Here is a 21,911-nt window from a genome sequence, read left to right as displayed (position 1 = left end):
AAGTCTGTACCTGAGGTGTAGTGAGAAGCACAAGTGTCAGTGGGGGCCTTGTGCCATCTGAACTGATGTCACCTCCTGCTACAGCCCAGCAGAATGCGGACCCTGGGAACCCTCCCATCCACACCTTTACCCTGTCCTGAGATCCCTGCACTTGTGTAGCTTTAAGATTGGAGCCCTGGATGTTGTGGGAGCACTGTTTTCTGTGTGTTATGTACAGGATTGCTTCCAGTGCTGGCATCTCCCAGGTTTTGTTACCAGTCAGGAATGCTTGAATGGCTTAGGTTAAGCTTTACACAGAAATTTAGTTTCTATCTACCACCATTTAAACAGGAATACTCCTTTCAGAGAGATTTTGCTGGAAAGGTTCTTCTCTGTCCTGCACAACTGAAAATCAGTTTTGGTTGTAAAAGCACAGGCATTGTAGCTGAAATTTTAACACAGGGCTTGAAATCCTGACATGGCCTTTAAGATAGAAATGGGGAGTGCACAAGTTTAAACAGTCTGTGATAAATAGCTGTGAGAGCACTGGGATATTATATTGTGGATGCAACATAATTCTGATATTAAAAAAAATCTTTTTCAAGAGTTTGAGGAGCCACTGGTAGCTCTTTAACTCCTCTTTCTTACATGCTGAATTGTTACAATCTGAAATATTGCAAAGGCAAGATAATCCTCCTGATGTAATGCTGCAAAGATGTAAATGGAGGACATGGGAATACAAAAGAACAATCAGTTCTTCCTGTGCTATTTTGCAATCAATAAATATTTAGCAAACACAACATGCCAGGTCTATAATGCATTTGGAAAAATGAGTGTTGCAGCAAATACATACTACAAAAATGGCAACAAGGTTGGTTCTGCCAGGATCAAGAGGGGATAAATACTCTGCTTTTGTTATTTAAATGACTTGGACTTATTCTTTCACACTGAGGGACCAAGACTGCCTTCACAGTAAATGCATGCCAGTAAACAATTAAATGTATATTCTTCTTGTGTGTACCCATTCTTTGCCTGGGTGACAAAATTGTACCTTTTGGAAGGCTTATAATGAAGAAATAAGCTACTTTTGTTTCATAGAGTCAAATTGGTTTTAAAAGGGATTTATATGAAGCTGTTGCTTGTGATAGCAGGAAAGTGGATTTGTGAGGGCATTCTTTTCCTGCTAGGCAGATTTTGTGGTTTTTCTCATCTGGAACAGTTAGATAAACTGACTTGGTATTGGGGCTCATGCAGGTTGAGATCATTATCACCTTTCTCTGCCCTTGTTCAGTACTGTAACTTTAAAGGCATGATTATTTATTTTAAGTGGGCTTAATGAAATAAACACTTAGAAATAAATTCTACTTTTTGGCCTCATTTTCACCCAGTTGTGTTCAGATGATGTTCAGTCTTCCTTAGTACACCTGGGATGCACAGTCTATCTCCCCTTCCCAGCTTAGCCAGAAGAAAGGCATTGTTGGTAATTATGTTGTTTGCCTGAAATTCCAAATTTTGTGTAGTTCAGCCTGAAAGCTGGATGAGATCTCTTCTGTCTGCAGTGGTGTTTTGTGAGTCTCAGTGCAGTAAGGATGGATGGATGTGAAAAACAGGCCCCAGTGAAAGACAATTATTTTTGGCTACTTGTATACCAGAGTGACTGGGATGTTTTACAGCTGTTTGATGTGGTGGGTTCTGTTCTGGAGTCCTGTGTAGGACATAATGTTATACATTTGGTTGAGCCCAAATCAGAAACAGGTGTACTTGCATGGTAGTGTAGTTTTGTACAGCTTTTGTAGGCAACACTCTACAAAAGAGCGGGATCTTTTAAGGGTGCTGAAATCTGTAAAACTGCTAGAAATCAAGACCAAAGTAGCCCCAAGGCTGCTCCTTCAGCAATAAGGGCTTTATTTCTCTGGGAATCTCATCAGTGTAGGCAGCCAGCCTCCTCACACATTATCTCCCTTCCTGTGTTTGTCTTAGAGGGAATTCTGTGTGGATGTGAGCTGTGCCCCAAAATGTCTAGGTACTTCAAGATCCCAGATGATTGTGCTATGTTTAAGCTTGTGCTACTGGGGGAGTATTTTTTCACTTTGCAGTAAAGGAAAACAGCCTGGCAACTTGGAGCAGAGCAATAGTACCTACCAAAGCTGGGTGGTGATCCTGATCCTGCTCCTCTGCAGAGACTTCTGCTGGCCTCAAGGCATCAAAGACCAGGGTAGCTCAGGGCACAAATGCCTGTTGCCCTTCAGGGTCTGTGCACTGTTACAAACTGCAGGGACCATGACACTGCTTAGGGGTGTCAGGCAAAACTATCTTTCAGGGCTCAGGTCTGATCTTGTGCCTTGAGACCCATGGTCCCTTTTAATTGCAGCTCTCTCTCCTTTTCCTTAACAGGGGAAAGTGGAAGTGGAGGCTGGGAAAGAGGGGATGAAGTTTGAAGCTGGTGCTTTTTCCTACTATGGGGTGATGGCCCTCACAGCATCACCAGGTATGTGCTCTTATCTTCTGCTTTTGGAACAGTCTGAGCTCCTGCACAGTCCTGCCCTGCTGTGTCTGTGGGGCTGATGGGGTTGGCACCTCCTTGCCAGCACAACCTGCCTCAGTGTCCCTGGGGGGACTGGCCAGTGGTGACACTGGCACTGACTCCAGGACCCAGCAGCTGCCAGTGGTTTACCAGATCCCAGAGGATGTGAGTGTTGACTTCAGCAAGGGATGTGCTGGTACTGGTGGAAAGCTTTGTCTTTTTGCTCGTGGCAGGGTGACAGGGAATGAATTAACAGGAATAAATAATTAGTGGCAGAGGGACATCTAGTGGTGTGAGGAGCAACCACCTGGTTAGCTTGGGGATGGTTCTCTTTACCAGTCTCGTGCCTAAAGCTGTCTGGAGAGAAAGGATGGAGCAGTGCCAGAAAAGCAATTGCTCCTGTCAGCTTGTGTGGAAATGTACCTGAGAAATCAGTGAGGGGGAAGAGGTGGTGTCTGAGGGTGAGTGTGAGCCACCTACCAGCACACAAGTCACCACCTCACTGGCACAGGCTGGGGAATTCTCGTATTCTCACCATGTATTTCAGCTACATTTCAGCATTTGGTGATGTATTTTATTGCCAGCAGTGTCACCACGTAGGTCTTGCCCTCAGCTGGAATTGTACAGCCCTGCTGGGTGAGCTGGGGCACTGGAGCTGGTGTTGGCCTTCTGCTGACACAGAGCCACCTGTTCAGCTCCAGGGAGAGATGTTTCTCATGCTGAAATTGTGTCCTGTCACAGCAGGGTTTACATTCCACTTGAGAGGCAGCTTGTTTTAATTGTACACTCTGGAGTGCTCCTTTACATGTGTGTACTGTGTGTATGTACACTGTCAAATTGTGGTGGAATGAAAATGCTTTTGTGAGTTATGAGTGTAACCTTGTTAGACTCTACAATCGGCAGGAGTTCTCTGGACCTCTGTGAGCTCACCTTTACAGACAAGAATAATTCCTTAATTATGTGCACTTTAATTTAGTCAGTAGCTTATACTTTTTGAGATTTGAGAGATTTTAAAGCATGCAGAACACTGGGTGGATGTTATCTCAGTAATAGCAGCCATGTTCATGAGGAATTGTGAGACATGTACAACTGCATCATACCCTCAGCTTTTGCAATAGGGCCAGGCATGGAGCCTGGGTGGTCAGGCATGGTCACTTCTACCAGGTTTACACTTGGAAATCACCTGTGGCATCTCTGTTTTGCCAGTGTTGTTCAGTTTGAATGTTTTCATGTGTTGTTGGGTTTTGGGTTGTTTTTTTTATGTTCCTAATCCTCCCCAAAACCATTCCAGTTGCGCCAAGTCCTATCAGGTGAAATGATCTCCTCTTTATATGCCCTGAAATCTGTCTTTAATTCCACCATGTGGCACTTAGGAATATGCACTATTGTAAAGTAATCTCAGCCAATCTTGAAATTACCTTCAACTGGTTGGCTTTGTTCTTTTTTTTTTTTTTTACCTGTAGCAAATCCCTCATCTTGTTGCCTTTGCCTCCAGGTTCAGGGAATTTGTTACATGATGTCTTGTGGCATCCTGAGATTTCTGTTGAGATCAGCTCATAAAAATAAGTTCCTGTTGCTCTGCATAGACAGGAAAGTTCAGGGAAAGTACAAGTTATTGTGGAATGAAAGATCCTTCTCTTCTGTAGGTCCTAAATAAATTACACATGCTTGCTGTCCTCACCTGGAAGATGAAGCCACTAACATTGGAGTAAAACACTAAAAGCAAACAACAAAAAACCAAAATAACTCCACAAACAAAATAACAGAAAATAAACAAACAGAAAACTAAGAAAAGAGTGAAGCTTTTTTTCTTTAACTGCAGCTGGGGAGGGATTTGCAGTAATGGTGAGCAGTACAGTACCCATCCCAACAGGGATGAACTTCAAGAATCACATCCTTACGTTACATTTTACTGGAAACTTGAAGAACTATGAACTATCTTTTGGTTTTATTTTTATTATTTGACTCCTATAAGGAGGAGCACCCCTGAATGTTTTCTGCCTTGTTTTAATTCTTGCCTTCCAGGCTGGAGTGGGCACCACTGCTCCTTTTGAACTATTTCAAAACATGAGCGTACCTTGATGGACTGTTTGGTGCTGGATAGTCATTTAAAATAGCAAGTGAAAATTATTCACTTCATTCCAATTCCTTGGTCTTGTTTTTTGGTTTATATCAACTTGATTGCATTTTTTGGTTTTGCTTTTGTTTTAACCCTTTGCTTTTTCACAGTTGATTTGCACTTGTGGTTTTAGTTGGTCAGTTTGTCCGCTGGCTCCTTCCCCTGTCGAGTGTGGACAGCTGCCGCCTTTCTGGCCGTGATCTCATCCTTTTTCTCTCCCTCTTCTAGTTCCCTTGTCCCTGTCTCGTACCTTTGTTGTCAGCAGAACAGAGTTGTTAGCAGCAGGTTCTCCAGGTAAATCTGCATGCTTCTATTTTCACCATTCTTGTGACTGCCCTGATGCCATAAAAAGTCAGCTGCAGTCTGTATTTGTCTGACCCCTTTGCTCATTAGGGAGAAGTCCAGCACAGAGTTGTGCCTCACAGGTAGGTATCCTGAACTTTTGTTTATGGGAACTGGTCAGTCATCAAAAGGGAAGAACTAAAAACACTTTTAAGAAAATGTGCATGGTAATGTGTGCTTGTTCTTTTTTCTCATATGGACGCTGGTGGAAAATTAGGAGGGGAGATTTTTTAGAAGAATGTATTCTCCCCCAAGCTGAGGCATAAAAAATTCTGAAGAAAATGCATTTGACAGAGGAGAATGTATGCTGCTGAACTGCCATAAAAGGAAAACTTATTTAATGAAAGTATTTTATATTCTCATATGGGTGAATTCTATGGTTTGTATACAGTCTGGCCATTTCAATTCCTGGAAAGCTTTGAGCTTTCTCTCAGGGAGGTTAATGCCAGGGACCAGCACAGGGATCTGCTGAGTGGATGGATTTGCAATGGAGTGCACAAGAAGGTTGTGGGAGGACTTTCTGGTTTCTGGTTCTGGTTGTGATTTCCTTGCTGTGTCACCAAGCTGACTGTCACAGAAATTCCTTTGGAGACCAGAGACCAGCAAGGGAACAAAGTGGGCCAAAAAGAGCTCTGAGACGTGGTTGAGAGATTGTAAATTGAGAAGCATTAAGAACTGAGCTTAGCAGACACTGCATGCATGGAATGGTTGGGAAAAATGGAAACCCATCAAGAAAATCTGTAGGAAAGCAGAATCCTAAAGTCTTTTGGGCCACAGTGAGCATACGTCTTCCTTTTGAAGTTTTTTCCTTTTTTTTCAATCTTTCCCCAGAACTAAAAGCAAACAAGATAATGATATGCATATTTAAGTGAAGCTTCTCTTAAACATTAATACATATCATGCATTTTATACACTTTCACCATCTGCTTCCTGCATTTCATCCTCTTTTTTTAGCTTAAGAAAATATATTTCATCATTGGTCCCTAAATTATCTTCACACACATTCTGAACAAACTACAGGTTGTTGCCTTGCAGGGGATTTTTTTCATGCCCTGTTGCTTTCCTGCTGCAAAACACCAAAGAAGGGGGAGAAATTTAATCTTTCTTTGATGGAAGTACCTGATGTCTCTCCTTTAAGCTTGGAAACTTTGATTATCTTTCTTCGCTTGGTTCTTTTGTTTGCCAGATCTTCTTTTTTTACTTTTATTTTTCCTTTTCCATTCTACAAATAAATATATAATTTGCAAAGGTTGTTTCCAGTAAAAAGACCAAGCATACTTTCATAGCTTTTCTCCCAGTTAAATAAAAAAATTTATAAAAAATAAACAGGGGAACATAATAGTGGGAAGAATCTCCTTTGTAAGGAACTGATAGTGTAAGCCTGGTCACTGTGGCAACGTGGTACCAGTTTTGATGAAACTCAGACCTTTTGTGGGGTGCTTATGAAAATAATCCTGTTGTTTAAACACAAATTCATAACACACTTGTACTGATGTCCATCTTGTGGCTTGTGCTCTTTATCCTCTGTACAGAAAGGTGAGGAGTGTGGGAAAACCTGGGTAGAGAAGATCTAACATGGATCTGCCTGGTGTTTGTCATCTGTTCTTTCTGTGCCCTTTCCTCTTCATTATCTTCTCTCTCTCTGAACCGAATGTGATCCAGAAATCACATTGTTTCCCTCACATTTTTAGAAATCATACCTTTTTGTTGTGTCCTTTTGTCTCACCTCTCCCTTTTTTTTCTTATAATGCTTTGCCATGTTGCTCTATATCCTTTGTTTTTTATTAGTAATGTACTGTAGTATCCCTGGTGGAAAGAAAAGGCAGATGCAAGTCACACTAGAGTAAAGTTGTTCCAGATGGAAGCCTTTATCCCAAGCAGCAGCGAGGCTGTTCTTGTCACACACAGCCATATTTTGTGTGTACAGGTGAGAAAGAGGCCAAATTCATCCAGCCTTCACAGCTCCTTGTCCTGAGTGGTAATTTCAGCATCAAGCCCTGTGTGCAGGTAGAGTTTTGGCTCCTGGCAGCAGTTACTGCAGCCTGCTGTGGTTTTCAAGTTGGCAAGTTGGCACAAAAGAAAACCTTGCAAGGCTCTGAGTGCTTTCCCCTAATCCTGCACTTGGTGTTGCCATAGGGACCTGCACTAATTCCATGGTGCAGAAGTGGAGGGGAAATTATCAAGCTGTCAGAACCTGTATTTTTTTGTTCCCCTTTTTAAAATGGCCAAGAAAGACAACATCAGAAGGATTTTAAGTGGGAATAAGAGTCAGGGCAATTCTGCATTCTAAAGTGTTAGGTATAGGAAAGGCTGGATTCAGAGACATGGAACGGGCTGTGTCATTTGAACAAGGAGATATTTATTATATTTCTAGTGATTAGGTGGCAGAGGTAGGGTTAAATTTAAGGGACTTTTTAGGTCTTTTTAAGAAATAAAATTATATGTAGATAAGTCTTCAAAAAGGAATTTAAAAGCTTGTTAAGGGCATTTTAGTTGATTTGCTCAAAGAGACTTTATATCTTAAGATTATATGAAAATGATCTTTCAACATGAGAATGGGGATCATGTAGTGTGAGTAGCATAGTTTACATCAAGTTTGAGTTTGGGCTGGCTGAATGAGTTTTAAATGCATTAAGATTCAATAATTTTCTGGTCCCAAAGATAGTTCTTTGATCAGTATGTACTGTGTGTGTACCCTGGGAGCAGCCCCTTCTGCAGGAGGGAGTCTCTCTTAGGATGTATTTGTGCCCTCCTGTCTTCTGGGTCACCGTGTGGGTGGAAGCCTCAGATGCAGAATGTCTGTGGTATCCCAGCAGCACGTTTGCTTTGGACAGACTGTGTCCAGTCACATTCACAGGGGACAGCTGCAAGATCTTCAAGTGGAACCCTGCAGGACTTAAAGGGCAGTGATGGAAAATTATGTCTGTAGTGTTCTCCTTTTCTGGACACAGATTTTTCTCTGTAGTGTGGACTGTTTTGTCTGTGTCACTGGCTGGCATGGAGTTTGCTTTCCTTCATTGAGGTTTTGCCACCTCAAGCACTGAGAGGAAATGTTGATGTAATTGTCGTGTGCACTGCACTCTGATCCACTGAGGACTCTGTTACTCCTACTAAAAATGTCTGCTCTAGCTGAGGGAACAAGGCATATGTAGGTATCAGGTGAAATAAAAGGGGATAAGGTTCAGCTGGGACTGACTGTGGATTAAAGTAACAATGATTAAGAAAATATATATATTAAGCATGGTCTGATTATCAAGAGCTCCTGTAAGGGAGCCTTGGGAAGTTACCTTTCTGTGGTAGTTTCTGCTCATCAGCTGAGGCACTGTGTTCTCAGGACATGTCAGTTGCAGCATAAACATGTACAGGTTTGTTTAGGGCATACTCAGTGATGCTGACTACCAGCTCTGGACTGAAAATGTACCATTTTTCAGGATAATTTGGTTGTTTAGCCACATATCTACTTATGAATGGATTAAGCATTTGCAGTTTATTCATGCTGCATCACAATTTACTATGTCCCTTTGAAACTGGTGTCTTTAAAAGCTTTCTACTTGATTTAAGAAATCTCTTGCTCTTGCTCTTAGCTGAAAACAAGTCCCCACCTCGGCCCTGTGGCTTGAATCACTCAGACTCTTTAAACCGGAGCGATCGCATCGACGCCGTGACCCCGACGTTGGGGAGCAGCAACAACCAGCTGAACGCCTCCTTCCTCCAAGTGTATGTTCCAGACTACTCAGTGAAAGCCCTCACAGACATTCAGTTTGTCAAGGTAGGAAAAAAGCTAGAAAGACCCTGCTGGAAAGTCGGGCTTGGCTGGTAGGATGGAGAGCCTGGGGAAGGGAATTCCCTCTAAATTCTTCTGTGAGTAAATAGCATTATGAAAGCAGCTGTTTAAAGTTACTTTAAGCTACTTTTTTTCCAATATCTGCTGTCCACTGATTTGTCTTCATTGTTCTTCTCATTTGGACTTGTAAGTAGGCTAGTCACATAATTTTCTGGATTTTAGGTCCTTTGAGGAAATATCATAAAAATAACCTCTCTGCTTTTAGTCAGACCTGTCCTCGTGAAGCTTTTGGACCCATCTGAAATGGAGACCCTTCATTATCAGACTGTCCTTTTCTAAAGGATGAGACATTTACTGTTGGTTGCAGTTTTTATTCACTTCTGATTTTGGTTTCAGTTTGGGGTTCTTGATCTTACTTTCCGACTTGCCATCCTTCTTCTGCTTGGAGAAGTCTTGGACATTTCTCTTTATCTTAACTTCACATGTATTAGGCTCATGTCTCATACTACCAGTGAGTTGCTGCATGAAATACAGCTCTGTCCCCCAGCATGGATCATCCCACGCTGAAATGTGTGCGAGTCCTGTGGGAGAGGAAATCTAGCTGAGCTGAGGAACAGCTAATGCTGGCAGCAATTCCAGCCCAGCTGGGAGTCCAGGGAAGCTGATGTCCCATGGCCAGAAGTTGACATTGATGCTTTTCTTAAATTAAGTGCATGTTCACAGTTTGTTTGTATGCAACTCAAGTGATTTGTGAACTTCTGTTAGTTAATTCAGTGTTAAGGATGTGGAAGAGGGTAGACATACTAGAATGCTAAACTGAGTATTCTGTAGCCAAATTTTAAAAGGAGAGTAAAGTCTTGCTGTCAAAACTTTGAGATGCAAGTGTACTGGTCAATGGTTCAATCCTTCAAGGATTACATCAGTAGATGTTTATCACTGGGCAGTTGATTCTCACTACAGATTTCAATGGCTGATCTGCTGTACAGAGCTGCTGCTCACCCTATGCTGGTTTATGTGAAATCCTTCCAAATCTCATTGTGTTCATACCGAGGCTAATGAATGTTAAACTGTACTGGTATCTCTGCAGACAGACTTGCACACCTCTTCTTGCATCACTCTGCTTTACACATAGGTCAGAGTACTCAACATTAGTGTTTTCAATGTGCCACATGGTCATTCATTCAATAACTACCTTGTAAAACCGGGATTGTGACCTGCTCATGCATGTTTGGATTTTGCTTTTGGAATTGTGACCTGGTCCATCTGATTCTGTCCATTTCCAGTCCCTTTCTTGTGTTGCTACTGAAATTTACAGTTTTCTAAAAGTCATTTCATCTCTTCCACCTTCCTGCCTGCCAAGATCACCCCCTGCTGTGGGGTCATGGGGCTGCCAGTGCACATGCATCCTGCTGCCTGTCCTGGCTGAGAAGGTTGGCCTGGAGGAGTTCACAGGGCTGGTTGCTTGTGGCTCCAGGAGGAATTCTGCCCTCCACCACCACGTGCAGATGTTTGGAGGCTATGGGCTTCCCTGTCCCTGGGGCACCGTGGGCAGTGTCACTCTGTGCTCTAGGCCAGCTCTTGTCATCGCTGCTCTGCTGAGTACAGACAGCTCTTGCAGAGACCAGTGGAAAACTTCATGGGTTGCTAATTTGTTCTCATCTCTATGGGCATTCCAGTGTTTCCTAGACTCAAATGTCTTTATGTATGAGGCTGTAGCTCCTGCTGTGTTTGCTGGCCTAGACAAGAGCAGGAATGCTTGTACTCTATACTTGTACCTATAGACCTGGCTTGACTCTATAGGGACACTTAGAGCCTCACCAGGAGATCAGTGAAGTTGGGAGAAAGGCTTCACTGATCTCTGGTTCTGGTCCTAAAGGTGTGCATGGTTGGAGGGAAATGGAGGTCTGATTTAAAAATCTCTGCATAGGAATAAATCCCTGCCTTTGAACAGCATGGTGATTGCACAGCACTGTTCTTCCACCCTCCCTGGAAATGTCACCATGCTGTGGGTGTTGAGCTGGGGTGCTCTAGGCTTGCAAAGCGCAGGGATGTTTTATGGAAACAGGTGAAGAGGGGTTGAAGTGTGGTGATCTGGAAAGGGAGGAAGCTTTATCGTCTCAGTGTGCTCCACAGGAGGCATAGAAGTGTGACTGACTTCTTTTGTTTCTTCCCTGTTCTTGGAGCAGATCTCAAGACAGCAGTACCAAAATGCCCTGATGGCATCTCGGATGGACAAAACACCTCAGTCCTCGGACAGTGAAAACACTAAAATCGAACTGACTCTTACGGAGCTGCACGATGGTTTGCCAGACGAGACAGCAAACCTGCTGAACGAACAGAACTGTGTGACTCACAACAAGCCCAACCACAGTATGCACAGTGAAGGAGCCATCTAGGAGCTGACTCCCCACAACCCACCCATCCCATCTCCTCAGCAGGACCAGCCCTCGCTCCTTCCTGCCTCCTCCCCGAGTGTGAACACCGTTAGTGTGTGCTTGCAACACTGCTGCATCCAGTGTTCTGAGACCAAAGACTTTTGCGTCCGTTCTGGGAGCAGAAGAGGAAGAAACAGGAAGAAAGGAGCAAAGAGCAAGAGAGACTAAAGACCCAAACGTAATTTGGGAATGGTGAGCCACCCCTGAGAACGATGAGAATTCTTCTTGCAAAGTAGAATTATGTTTATTTTTTATCTGTACTTTTGATCTTTGTTGGGTTTTTCCTCCTCAAACACATATGGGGAAGTTTAAAAGCTCCTCCATTATTTTTTCAAGAGAGATCATGTTTTTAAAAAGTATTTTGCAGAGTTTTAAATTGTTTCTGTCCCTCATGAACCTCAAATGGGCTCTGTCATGGTTTGTGAATTGGCTCCAATGTCCTTAGGCCTCTTCTCACCCCTCTGTGGTCCTTTTTGTTACCCTGTTGAAAAAGTTAGTAACTGGTACTTGTATGTTATTTGTGTCCTAAGAAGGAGCAAGCTTCGAGGAACCTCTGGCTTCAGCCACCTGGAGGACCAAGAGATGAGGATTATTACATTCTTGCAGTTAATTTTCAGGGAAGGAGTGGTTACTTTGGTATTTAATAATGTTTCAAATTTCAGAAGGTTTCTTTGTTAAACAGGCAAAAGCATTGTTACACTTACAGTTTTGTAACCTCCAAAACCTTTGTGTATGTTGAAGATGATACTGGGGGGAAGGAATTAATTGGCAAAACTGCAGTCACGTGAAATGAAAGACGGGTGTGATATTCCATAGTGAAGTAACTGGGTGGTTTTTCATTGATGTTCCTGCCAATTGCATGGTGAAGTAATCTGTGAGCCCTGAGACACCAAGTCTTTAAACACTCCCGGGCTGTAGAGGTGTGTGCACCGTTACCTTGGCCAGAGCAGATGGTGCAGACTTTGCTGAGTATCAGAACATCAGTCCCTGTCCCCCCTGTAATCTCTAATATTAACACAGAAGATGCTGCTACAATTACAGCCAAAGTACATGCTCCAGGTGACAGTAAACCTCTGCCAGTGCAAGGATGGGCACTGCTGAGGAGCCAGAACCATCCTCTCCTCTCCAAGAGCTGACTAAACTTTCCAGACGCGAGTGTGTTGCACTTCAGGGAATCAGAGAGGTTCATTTCCAGGCTGTTCCCAGCCACGTTCATTCCTTTGAGTGGATTCAGTGCATTTCCTTCTCTCTTGCCCCTTTTAACAGCCATTGTAGGGATTACCAAGGTAGCAGAGCAGAGAGCCTCCCACCCAGCTGCCACCAGTGCAGGGCAACACCTGCCTTGGGCAGCAGAAACCAGTTCCTCCACCCCAAAAACCTGGATGCTGATTGGGTGCCAGCAAGAGGCACCCTATGGCAGTTGTGCATCACCGATTTCCACAGATGAAATCAAAGTCCTCAAATGAATAAAAAAAGAAAGTTGTCTTCCCCAGTCCTCTCCCCTTCCAATGCTGTCTCAAACGAAATGTGAACATCAGTATCTGGATTGATAAATCAGGCTTTGTGGTTTCTCTGCTTCAAAACCCTGCTATGGCCCCTGGCTATGTAGCATTTCCCTTTCTTTACACGTGGATAATCTCTTTGGGGACATCCAAAGAAGCCCCCAGCCCCAAATGCAGCTTTCAGAGCTCTCTGTGCCTGCAGGCCTGCCCCATCTCTCCTGTTCGCGGGCCCTGGAAGGCACTCGCTGCAAGTTCCCGTGGTCTCTGTGTGACTGGTCGCTGGAAAGGTGCAATATTCCATTGCAGGATCTCCCCCTGGGAATTGGAGTGTGTGGTGTCAGAGCCAATTGGGTTTGCCTGTCTCCCTCCTCCTCCTCTCTCTTCCATCTTGACAAAGCAGCCCTAATTTTTGCTGTCCATCCCGATGGGAGCCACCCATGAGGATGAAGTCCCTGCAAGGGGCATAGAAATTGCACAGTATCCAACTTGTGCACCCAGTGAGGGGGAAACAGGCCCTCCAAAGCCTTGCTCTCACATGTAGCTTTTTGACTTTTCCCATCCAAAAGTGTTTCCTTAGCCTTCATCCCACCCTTGCTCTGATGTGCACCAGCACTGCTGAGAGCGCACGGCTTGACAGCAGCATGGGCTGGCCTAAGCCTTGTGCCTTCCCAGAGGGCTGCCAATATTGCACCTTTCTCACAGAGCAAAATGTCCAGATGTTACAGCGTTTGTCCTCGGCGAGGGACTCATCTCGCCAGTTTTTACCTAGTGTTGCTGAATGTAAAAGTTTGTTGGAAGTGTTTGACACGGTGGTGAACTTGAGATGCAGTATCCGTTTTGTCAAACCTGCCAAAGGAGGGAAGGCTCAAGTCAAGGCAGCTCTCTCCAGGATGAGGTTGCTCACTGGATCTGACTTCTGCTTCTTATGGCAGGTTGAGGATTTGTTTCAATGTCCGTTTCCCTTTTTAAAAAAAAAAGAAAAAGGCAAAAAAAAAGAGTGCAAATTTTTCCAACCAAAGCCATGTGATCCCAAAGCAAATACCTCCTGCTTCTGCCCATGCTGCACTGTTCCAAAATTTTCAGGCAATTTTTTGCATGACTGTTTTTCATCATTTGTATAGATCAAATAATGAAAAGTGAAGTAATCTCACTTAATTTCCATAAAAATAGTTGATTATAGATGCGTTTCATATGGAAAATACATACCTGGCCCAGAGGGGTTAGGAGCTGCTACTACTAATTAGCTTGAAGAACAAAGCATGGTCCTCTCCCTGGAGGGGAAAAATCCTGTCTCCCTGTTCTCAGGGTATTTACAGTTTTACTGTTTAACAAATGCCAGGGGTTCCCAGCCCTCCTGGTGGGAACCATCCCAGCAGAGGAGCCCCGTGCCCAGCTCAGGATCCCTCTGAGCACTGGGACGGCGTTGCTGATGCCAGGGCTTGGCTCTCCTGGCTGCAGTGGAAATGCCACAGCATCCACTCCGTGCCCTTGCAGGGGTGCCCTGCCCGAGCAGATCTGCTCCCTCTGCCTCGTGGGGCACTTGGATGCTGTGCTGCAGTGCCACGAGGACACACAGCCCATCACCACAGCACAGGGCACCTGCTGGTGGCTTTGGGAATCCTTGGACTTGACCTCAGACCTTGGCCAGGCTTTGACTTGTAGAAAGGATACTGCATCTTCCTATGTCAACTCCTGCTGCTGCCTTTGTTCCCCTTGCCTGTCTGCCTCTGGGTGCAGGCAGCAGGGTGGATGATGGCCTGTTGGCCGGGGGAGGCTGGGAGGGCATCTAGCCATGGTTTCTACTGTCAATACAATTTTGCACAAGAGTTCTTTGAAGTGAGGTTTTCAACACTAATATCTTAAATGCACAACTGTGAATTATATCTTTTACACTCCTGTTGGTTGAATTTCCTTTAAACGAAATGAACCTGAATCTGTTGTAACTATGATTTATTTTTTTAAATTCTGTGTATTGCCAAATCTTTGTAAAGAGTGAAGGAATGTTCTTGCTTTCCAGTGAGAATCTTTCTCCAAATGAGACTGACTCTGGTGATGTGGAGATCATATGAAGCACATTAGTTCTGAGAGGAGAGGGGCTCAGTGGGGAGCAAACCAGCCTCGGCCACTCGGTGCCGCAGGCTCAGACCCTTTGGAGTTTACAAAGTGCTTGTTTTATTCCCAGCTTGTCCACTCCCTGAAATCCCAGTGCAGCTGGAGACTGCTGCCCTAGAGGAGCTCTGGATGGGTTATCCCACAGTGGGATGAGGAAGGCTGGCAGGGTGTCTGGACTGGCTGTGGGCAGGGGCCCCAAGGCTGGTATGGCAGGAAAAGGTGCTTCCCCCATCCAGATGCACCAGGAGAGGAAGCTCCACAGGGCAGATCCCTCTGCTCACTACTTCTCCTCCAAACCTGTGTCATGTATAGTTGCCTCTCAAATTTTTTTTTTTTTTTTTTGCCCCTGTAAGCTCCTGCTCCAGACTAAGCAGGAATGAGATGATGGTTGAGACCTATACAAGGGCAGCTGAGGCTGGCTGCTGAAGGTGTGCAGTTCTTGGGCCTGTTGGCAGAAGGGTTAGCCACTCATTCACGTGCTTGCTTTTCTGTTCCTCCTCTCTTCTGGACTCACTTCCTTTTCTTTCCTCACCACTGGGGGCTTTTTTGTTTGTTTTTCTTCTTTTCTTTAAGTGCCTTTTTGTGTGGGTGGAGCTGGCAAGAGTAGGAGTCTCAGGATATGGCCCTTTGTCCTCAGATCTGGAGGAAGCTCAGGGGTAGCAGGGTGAGTTTGCCCACACACATCACCCATTGCTGCTTCTCAGCTTTCAGGGCCCAGCTTGGATGAGGATGAGATTTGGCATTGGTGGTGTCAGGCTTTGGTTCAAATCAGCTCACAGAAAACCAAAGAGGCAGTTTTGTGAGAGGGGCTGCTTGGGCAGCGGTGGTGCTTCCTGTGATCTCTGCAGAGCTCGGCCAAGGGGTGTGGAGGTGCCAATGGCAAAAGAGCAGCCCTTTCCTCCTCACGAGCATCCTGTGTAAGCATCCTACGTGATGGAGAACACAGCCACAATGTCCAGGACCCCTTGGAACATGCATCTTCCTTGTGCAGAATTACGTTCTCTATAGAAATCATTCCCACATGAGAGATGTACCATATTTTATACAATGTCTAATACACACATCTGTGGTTTTAAATCTAGTATCTGTGTACCAGTTGTCAAGTTATCCAGTGTCTGGATTACCAATAGAAAACCGGGGCTGGGGGTGGGGAAGGATGCTGCAGAATACCTCTTGTGATGCTGACTTGAGGCTTCATCCCAAAGGTGCCCACCCAGCATTGAGGGGTCTCTGTGCCCACGCTGTGCCCTGTCCCAAGGCAAGAACCCTGGCTGTGGTGTGGTAAGCCCCAGATGTGCTGCCTGTCCCACCACCTGGCTCTACACTGGGGCTCTACATAGACCCAAAGAAGTACCTGTTCCTGGATACTGAGGGTTGGTTTGGCCCAGCAGTGAAATGATGAGCTTAACCAACACAATCAGGCATTTCCCATGGCATGGATGGGACAGCAGCCTTCATCTGACTTAGCCAGCAGGGGGCACAGGCTCTGCACCACAGGCTGGGCTGGGCAGCTGCCCTCATCCCTGCATTTGGTCCATCAGCTGCAGGTGTCTTGTTGGTGTGATGTCTATGGTGATTCTGGCCTCACTCCCACACATGAGCAGCACAGGGGACCTGGACATCCATGGCTTCGTGCAGAGCCCCCTTAACAATCCTGCTTGGTGTCTTGCTCTTGTCCTGGAGCCTGGCTTCATGCTGGGTTGTGTTCCTCTGGGGCCAGTCTCAGGGCTGCACCCAGATGAGGAGATGTTGTTGCTGTGGGTCCAAGGCGGTACAGTTGAGCTTTTTCATCTGGTGTGTGCATATTTTCCTGAGCTTCAGGGAGGGGAGAGGATTGCTGGAAAGCTGTCTCCAGTCAGTGGCACGGTACAGGTGGCAGATGGAGTTGTTTTGTAGGTTGGTAGCACTGAATTCAGTCAAAGTGATGTTTTCTTCTTGTTACTTGAGGTCAGACTTTTAGCAGTTCTTTATGTTGGCAATACGGTACTCAAAGCTGCTGGTCTTCTGTCTCCAGCTGAAAAACATCATTCTCCTCTCAGGTTTTGCCTCTGGGCTCTGTTTTCCTCTGAGCAGGGCTGATCACTAGGATCCTGCAGTGCTTGGTGCCCTGGCTGCTCTTGCTCCTTCAGTGCAGATTTCTGGCCAAGGAAGTGCTTGGTGTTTGATCCTTTCCCAGAAGCAGAGGTTTGGCTGGACTCGGTACAAGTGGCCTGTCGTGGAACCAGGCTAGAGCTGTGTCAGCTGTTGTGAGCCTGAAACATGCAAAGGCTGTAGGTGGCTCCAATGCTCCAGGAGTGGATTTGATTTCTTTGTTGACTTCTCCAGAAAGCAGCGTGGCAGTTGGTTGGTAGCAGGATTTGTTGGGGAGGAAGGGCTTGTCCCAGCATTCAGTGCTTGGTGTAACAGTCTAGCATCCCTTCTCAACTGTTTGCTGATCACAGAGCTTTATCATAGAAGGTGGTGTTATATCCTCTGGGCATCACTGTTGAACCAAATGCTTCCAAATACAAGTGAAAAACTAGTAGGTGTGAGATGCCTTTAGTTGGAAGTGCCAATATGGAATGCATGTCCCAAAGATCACTGTGGGAGAGTGAGGGTTCCTGATGAGCTCCTCTTCTCAGAAGTGACAGCCTGGCTGGGCATGGATCAGCTCTAGTGTCATTCCTGCTTAAAAGTCTCAGGTCCACCAGGCTGGGCTGGCTGGGCTGGGCTGGGCTGGCAGGTTTCCACCCAGGGTAAGTGCTCTGTCCTTCTGCATTGTGCTGGCTTGGATTCAGCACTGTGGCCTCTGTGACAGCTGTGTTCACAGCCCAGCTGCTCCTCTACTTCACTCACTGGGCTTTAATTGAGTGTTCAGGAAGGCGAGAAGGAGGGGCAGCACTCAGGAACGGGCCATGCTGCAGCCATTCTGTCTTCATTTCTCACACTGAGGGTAGGAGATGCTGCTCAAGGGACTCTGCCTTCCTTGGAGATCACATGGAATTTGGAGAGTTGAATCCCCCCAGGACCCCAGCAGAAGTGCTGTGGTCCCATTTGATCCATGTTCTCCTGAGCACAAGGGTGGCTTACCAGTAGTTCAGGGTCAGGCCCTGCTGAGGGACCTCAGAGCTCTTGGCATTTTTTTTCTCCAGCAGAGCCGGCCTTGACACCTGAATCACTGGGCAGGTGCTTGGATGCCAAACACAGTGAATCTGAAACCCCAAATACTTGAGATGTGTTCCTGGAAGCCATGAGCAGCTGGTGCTCAGCAGCCAGAGGTCTCACACCAAACCTTTCTCCTTCCTGGCTGCCCTGGGCCCTGCCCTGGCTGCTGCTGGCTCGGCCTTGGTCCCCCCATTCCAGAGCATGGTGGCTCTCCCTTTGCAGTGCATTTTCATGGCTGTTTGATCCCTCTCCAGCCAGCTCTTCCCTGTGTCTTATTTGCCATCGTGTGTGGTCTTTGAGAATTGTATCATATTGTACATGACTTCGGGTTTCCAGAGTTGTAGTGTTCTGACTACAGTATTTCCGTGTGTGTACATAAACCTGAATAAGCACAACTGAAATCCTGAATGAAGTGTATACGTTTCATATACTGATTGTCATACAAATTAATTTTATAATTATTCCAATTTTGTTGTAGATTTCCAATCTTTCCTATTTATTTTGTACCAGATTTATTTGTATATTTTGTGATTTTGTTTTAAAGCATTTTGTTTATTTCTATTCTTTTTAGATAAATGATGATTTTTTTTTCTGTTGAACATTCCAGTTTATGCATTTTTCCCTCCTCTGTGCTCTCCCCTCATTTCCAAGGGACAGATTTTGGCATGTGGGTGGTGGGGCTGATGTCTGTGATCCTGTACCCAGATCTCTCCTACTGGCACATTTAACAGTCTTTACTCTCCACTTCAGCTGCCAAGAGCTGCAGAGAGGCTGGATCTTGTTCCTTTAGAGGCAGGTGTTGCTCTTCGCTTTGGTGGGTCTGGGCCTCAAGACCAGAGGACTTTTACCTCAGTCCTCGAGCTGGGGAGGGCTGTGCTGGTGGCTTTGCTGTCAGGGGCTGGCTGGGAAGCTGGTGGCAATGGCAAGCAGCTGACTTTCTGAAGTTCCCTCAAGAGTGAGGGAGTTTTTCTTTCAGTAATAAAAACCCCTTATTTACAACCTGCTCTCCGTAGGTGGTGTTTGTCTCTGGGTGCAGATGCCGTCTGTCTGTCTGTCCGTCCGTAGCGCGTTCCTGCCCGCGGCCGTCACCGGGGCTCTCCAGTGAGGGACGTGCCTGGCATGGCGGTGGCTCTGTAGGACGGGAGAGCTTTGGTGCAGTGAGTTCATCCATCCCCTGCACTTGGGTGCTGCTGCCTGCTCCCCCCATGCTGGGGTTTGGCAGTGGAGCTGTGTGGAGCCTGCAGCCACAGAGACATTTCTGAGCAGGAGAGCGAGCCTGTGCTTAGGCCCTTGCTCACATCACTTCAGCTCACACTGGTGGAGGAACAGCCCTGTCCTGTGTGTCACATACAGCCCTGCCCTGTGCCCATTTTGTGCTTCTGCCATCCCTCAGCCCCTCTTCTCTTCACGGCTGCTCCACCCAGCTGCTCTCCCTGCCCCCAGCTTTTGTCATGCTCAGCTCTTGAGCTGCCAGACCCCGGGTTAGCAAAATGGGCAGCAGCTGCTCAAACCTTGTGGGGATTTTTGCTGCACCCAGTGCAGCCTCTGTCCCTGCTTCTGTGCTGCAGGATGGCCCAATCCCTCTGGACCTCCCTCACCATGAGAGAGTGGCAGGTCCTTGAGGACTCCTGCTCCCCTGTCTGTGCCTGTCTCTGGGAGCTGGTGGAGCGTGGGGGGATGCCACAAGCATGATGGAAGTAGAATTGATGTGGAGGCCAACTTCAGGCTGGCTCTGGTGGTAATGAGCAGCAGGAAGGAGGAGCGGGAGAGAGAGAGCCCAGGACTTCTGGAAGGGAAGGTATAAGAGGCCAGGTCCCTTCAGGGAGGTGGGATGGGTTTTGGCTGCTAGGTCCAGGCCGCTGTGGCAGCAGGTCAGGAGCAGTGCCCAAAGCTGTACCCAGGGCTCCAGCAGTACCTCCTGCCATGGCCAGGCTCTGCAGCCAGTGGCCCACAGGGCTGGTCTCCTGGAGGGAAAGGCCCCTTGTAGAGCGGTGGCTCTGCAGTTACAGAGTTTCTTTATCCACGTTTGCCGTGCTGGGGCTTCAGGCCAGAGGTTGGAATGGCTGCTGCTCAGGGACTGGCAGAGGGCTTTGCACCCTCCATCATGGTCAGGCATATCCTGATACAGAGTGCAGCTGGGCCTTGCTGTGCTGAGCAAGGAGGTGGCTAAAGGAGGAGGAGCTGGGAGCAGCTCTGATGGCTGGGACCTGGTCAGAAGTGGCAGAGCCCAACACACAATGTCTGAGGGCTGTGGTGAAGGGCAGTGAACCTTGGGTTCCTGTCTCTGGTAGGGTTTGGTTTGTGCAGCCCCTGTGAGCCCCCTCTGGCTCCACAGAGCAGGGGAGGTGGTGAGGAAAGTGGGAGAAAGCAGAAATCGGGTCAGTGAGAGCTCGGGACAGGGGCTGAGGCCTGTTCCCCTATGCTCACCTTGCTTCCACCAGGCTTTTGCTGCAGGAGACAATCTGCTGGTGGGCAAAAGCAAAGCATGTCTGTCCCTGGGCTGGGGCACAGGTTGCAGAAAGCAGCAGGAGCTTTCCCTGAGGCTCTGCAGAGTGATTGGAGACACAGGTGCTGCCAGGCCAGTGGCTTCTGGGAAGCGGCAGCTGGTGCAGATCAGCCATAGGCAGCTGCCTGAGGGAGGTGTGGGCTGGACACTTGGGCTGTGACTGTGTCCCCAGTGCCAGCCAGGGCAAGAAGTTTCACCCTGGCTCTTGGTCCGTGGTTACCACAACTTCATGGTGGAGCCAGCACGGGATGGACAGGATGGTACAAGGCCAGGCAGTGCCTGTGCCTCTATCAGGCTTTGCATGACACTTTCCCACCGTGAAGTGAGGGTCAAATACTTTCCATTGCTCCAGCCTTGAAGACTCTTCTGCCCATCTCAGTCAGAAATAGCCCTGGGCTGGGAGTGAGCTATTTGTGGTGACCGATTGGGAAGGAGGAATGCATGGAGCTCCCCAGACCTCCCTTTCTGCAGCCACATGCCTCCCCCAGCTGCTGAGCTAAAGCTTAAAAAATTCAAGTAGCTATACTTGGAGAAACAAAGTTTAAACATAGCAGAGCCCAGCATGGCCTTTGGTGAAAGGGCTCGGGAAGAGCTCCCTGGAACCCTTCCTGCAGCCAGCCTCACTGTGGGTACATGTTAGCTCCTCTCCAGACCCCAAAACTGAGGTGTCAGGGACACAGTGCTCTGGAGTTTTCAGCAATGCCTTAAGTGTCAGGTGTTGAGTGCTGGCCACCAGCTGTTGCCATTTAGTATTGCTTTTCTGTCTGGCACTTTGGGCCCTGGTACTGAATATCCTTCTGTGGTGGTGCTGATGGGGGAACCTCCTCAGGTCTGGTGTGGTTGGCATGAGGAGTTGGTTTGTAGGGGAGGGTTGAGCTCAGCAGTGCCCAAGGCTGCCTGTCTTAGCCAGGCACAGCCTTGTGTGGCAGCACCGGCCTTCCCTAGGTATTCTTGTCCATTTAAGCAGGTTTGCAGGCCCAGGTGAGCACAGGCTGTGCTGTGCCCTGCTGCCACCGTGGCCATGTGTCTTGCAGGGACAGAGGGGCAGGAAGTGGTCCTTGGTAATGTCTGTGGGAAACAGCCCTAGCAAGACAGAGTGTTGTAGTGGCAGTGTAGGGATGTTCCCCTTCCGACGATGAAAAAGCCCCTCCTCACTCTTTGTGTCTAAGACAAAATGTTTCTCTGCCCTCCCCATGCTTTCCTGGCTGATGCAAATGGTGACGACAGAAGCCTTGTGCCTCACCATTGCTTCCTGGGGCAATGTGAGGACCAGGCGTGTCCTTACAGCAAGATCCACTGCCACTGCTCCTCAGTGATTCACATAACTGATTCCCAAAGATGCTCTCACTGTTCCCCAGTCACCCACCCTGCTGGCACCCCACAGAGCAGTCCCATCTCTTCCCACCAACTCCAGTCCCAGCTCTCATCATCTCAGCAACACCCCACAAAGCACACAACTAAACA

The 21,911-nt window shown here is 47.0% G+C and overlaps 1 protein-coding gene across 2 annotated transcripts in view; it reads left to right on the top strand.

Annotated features, from left to right (window-relative positions):
• Nucleotides 1-15,878, top strand: part of CNNM2 (cyclin and CBS domain divalent metal cation transport mediator 2) — a 112,462-nt gene extending 96,584 nt beyond the window's left edge. The window contains exons 5-8 of one of the 2 annotated variants that reach the window (XM_054637728.2): nucleotides 2,374-2,467; nucleotides 4,851-4,916; nucleotides 8,549-8,733; nucleotides 10,935-15,878. In XM_054637728.2, the coding sequence (XP_054493703.2) occupies nucleotides 2,374-2,467; nucleotides 4,851-4,916; nucleotides 8,549-8,733; nucleotides 10,935-11,144 (555 nt within the window). In that variant the 3' untranslated portion in view covers nucleotides 11,145-15,878. The remainder of the gene's footprint in view (nucleotides 1-2,373; nucleotides 2,468-4,850; nucleotides 4,917-8,548; nucleotides 8,734-10,934) is intronic. The other variant, XM_077182926.1, reaches the window with a different exon arrangement.
• The last annotated feature ends 6,033 nt before the right edge of the window (nucleotides 15,879-21,911 follow it).

Source organism: Agelaius phoeniceus, chromosome 9 (genome assembly GCF_051311805.1).
Source record: "Agelaius phoeniceus isolate bAgePho1 chromosome 9, bAgePho1.hap1, whole genome shotgun sequence".
Classification (NCBI taxonomy): domain Eukaryota; kingdom Metazoa; phylum Chordata; class Aves; order Passeriformes; family Icteridae; genus Agelaius; species Agelaius phoeniceus.
The sequence above is the reverse complement of the archived record's forward strand: the minus strand, read 5'-3'. Positions and strand labels throughout refer to the sequence as shown.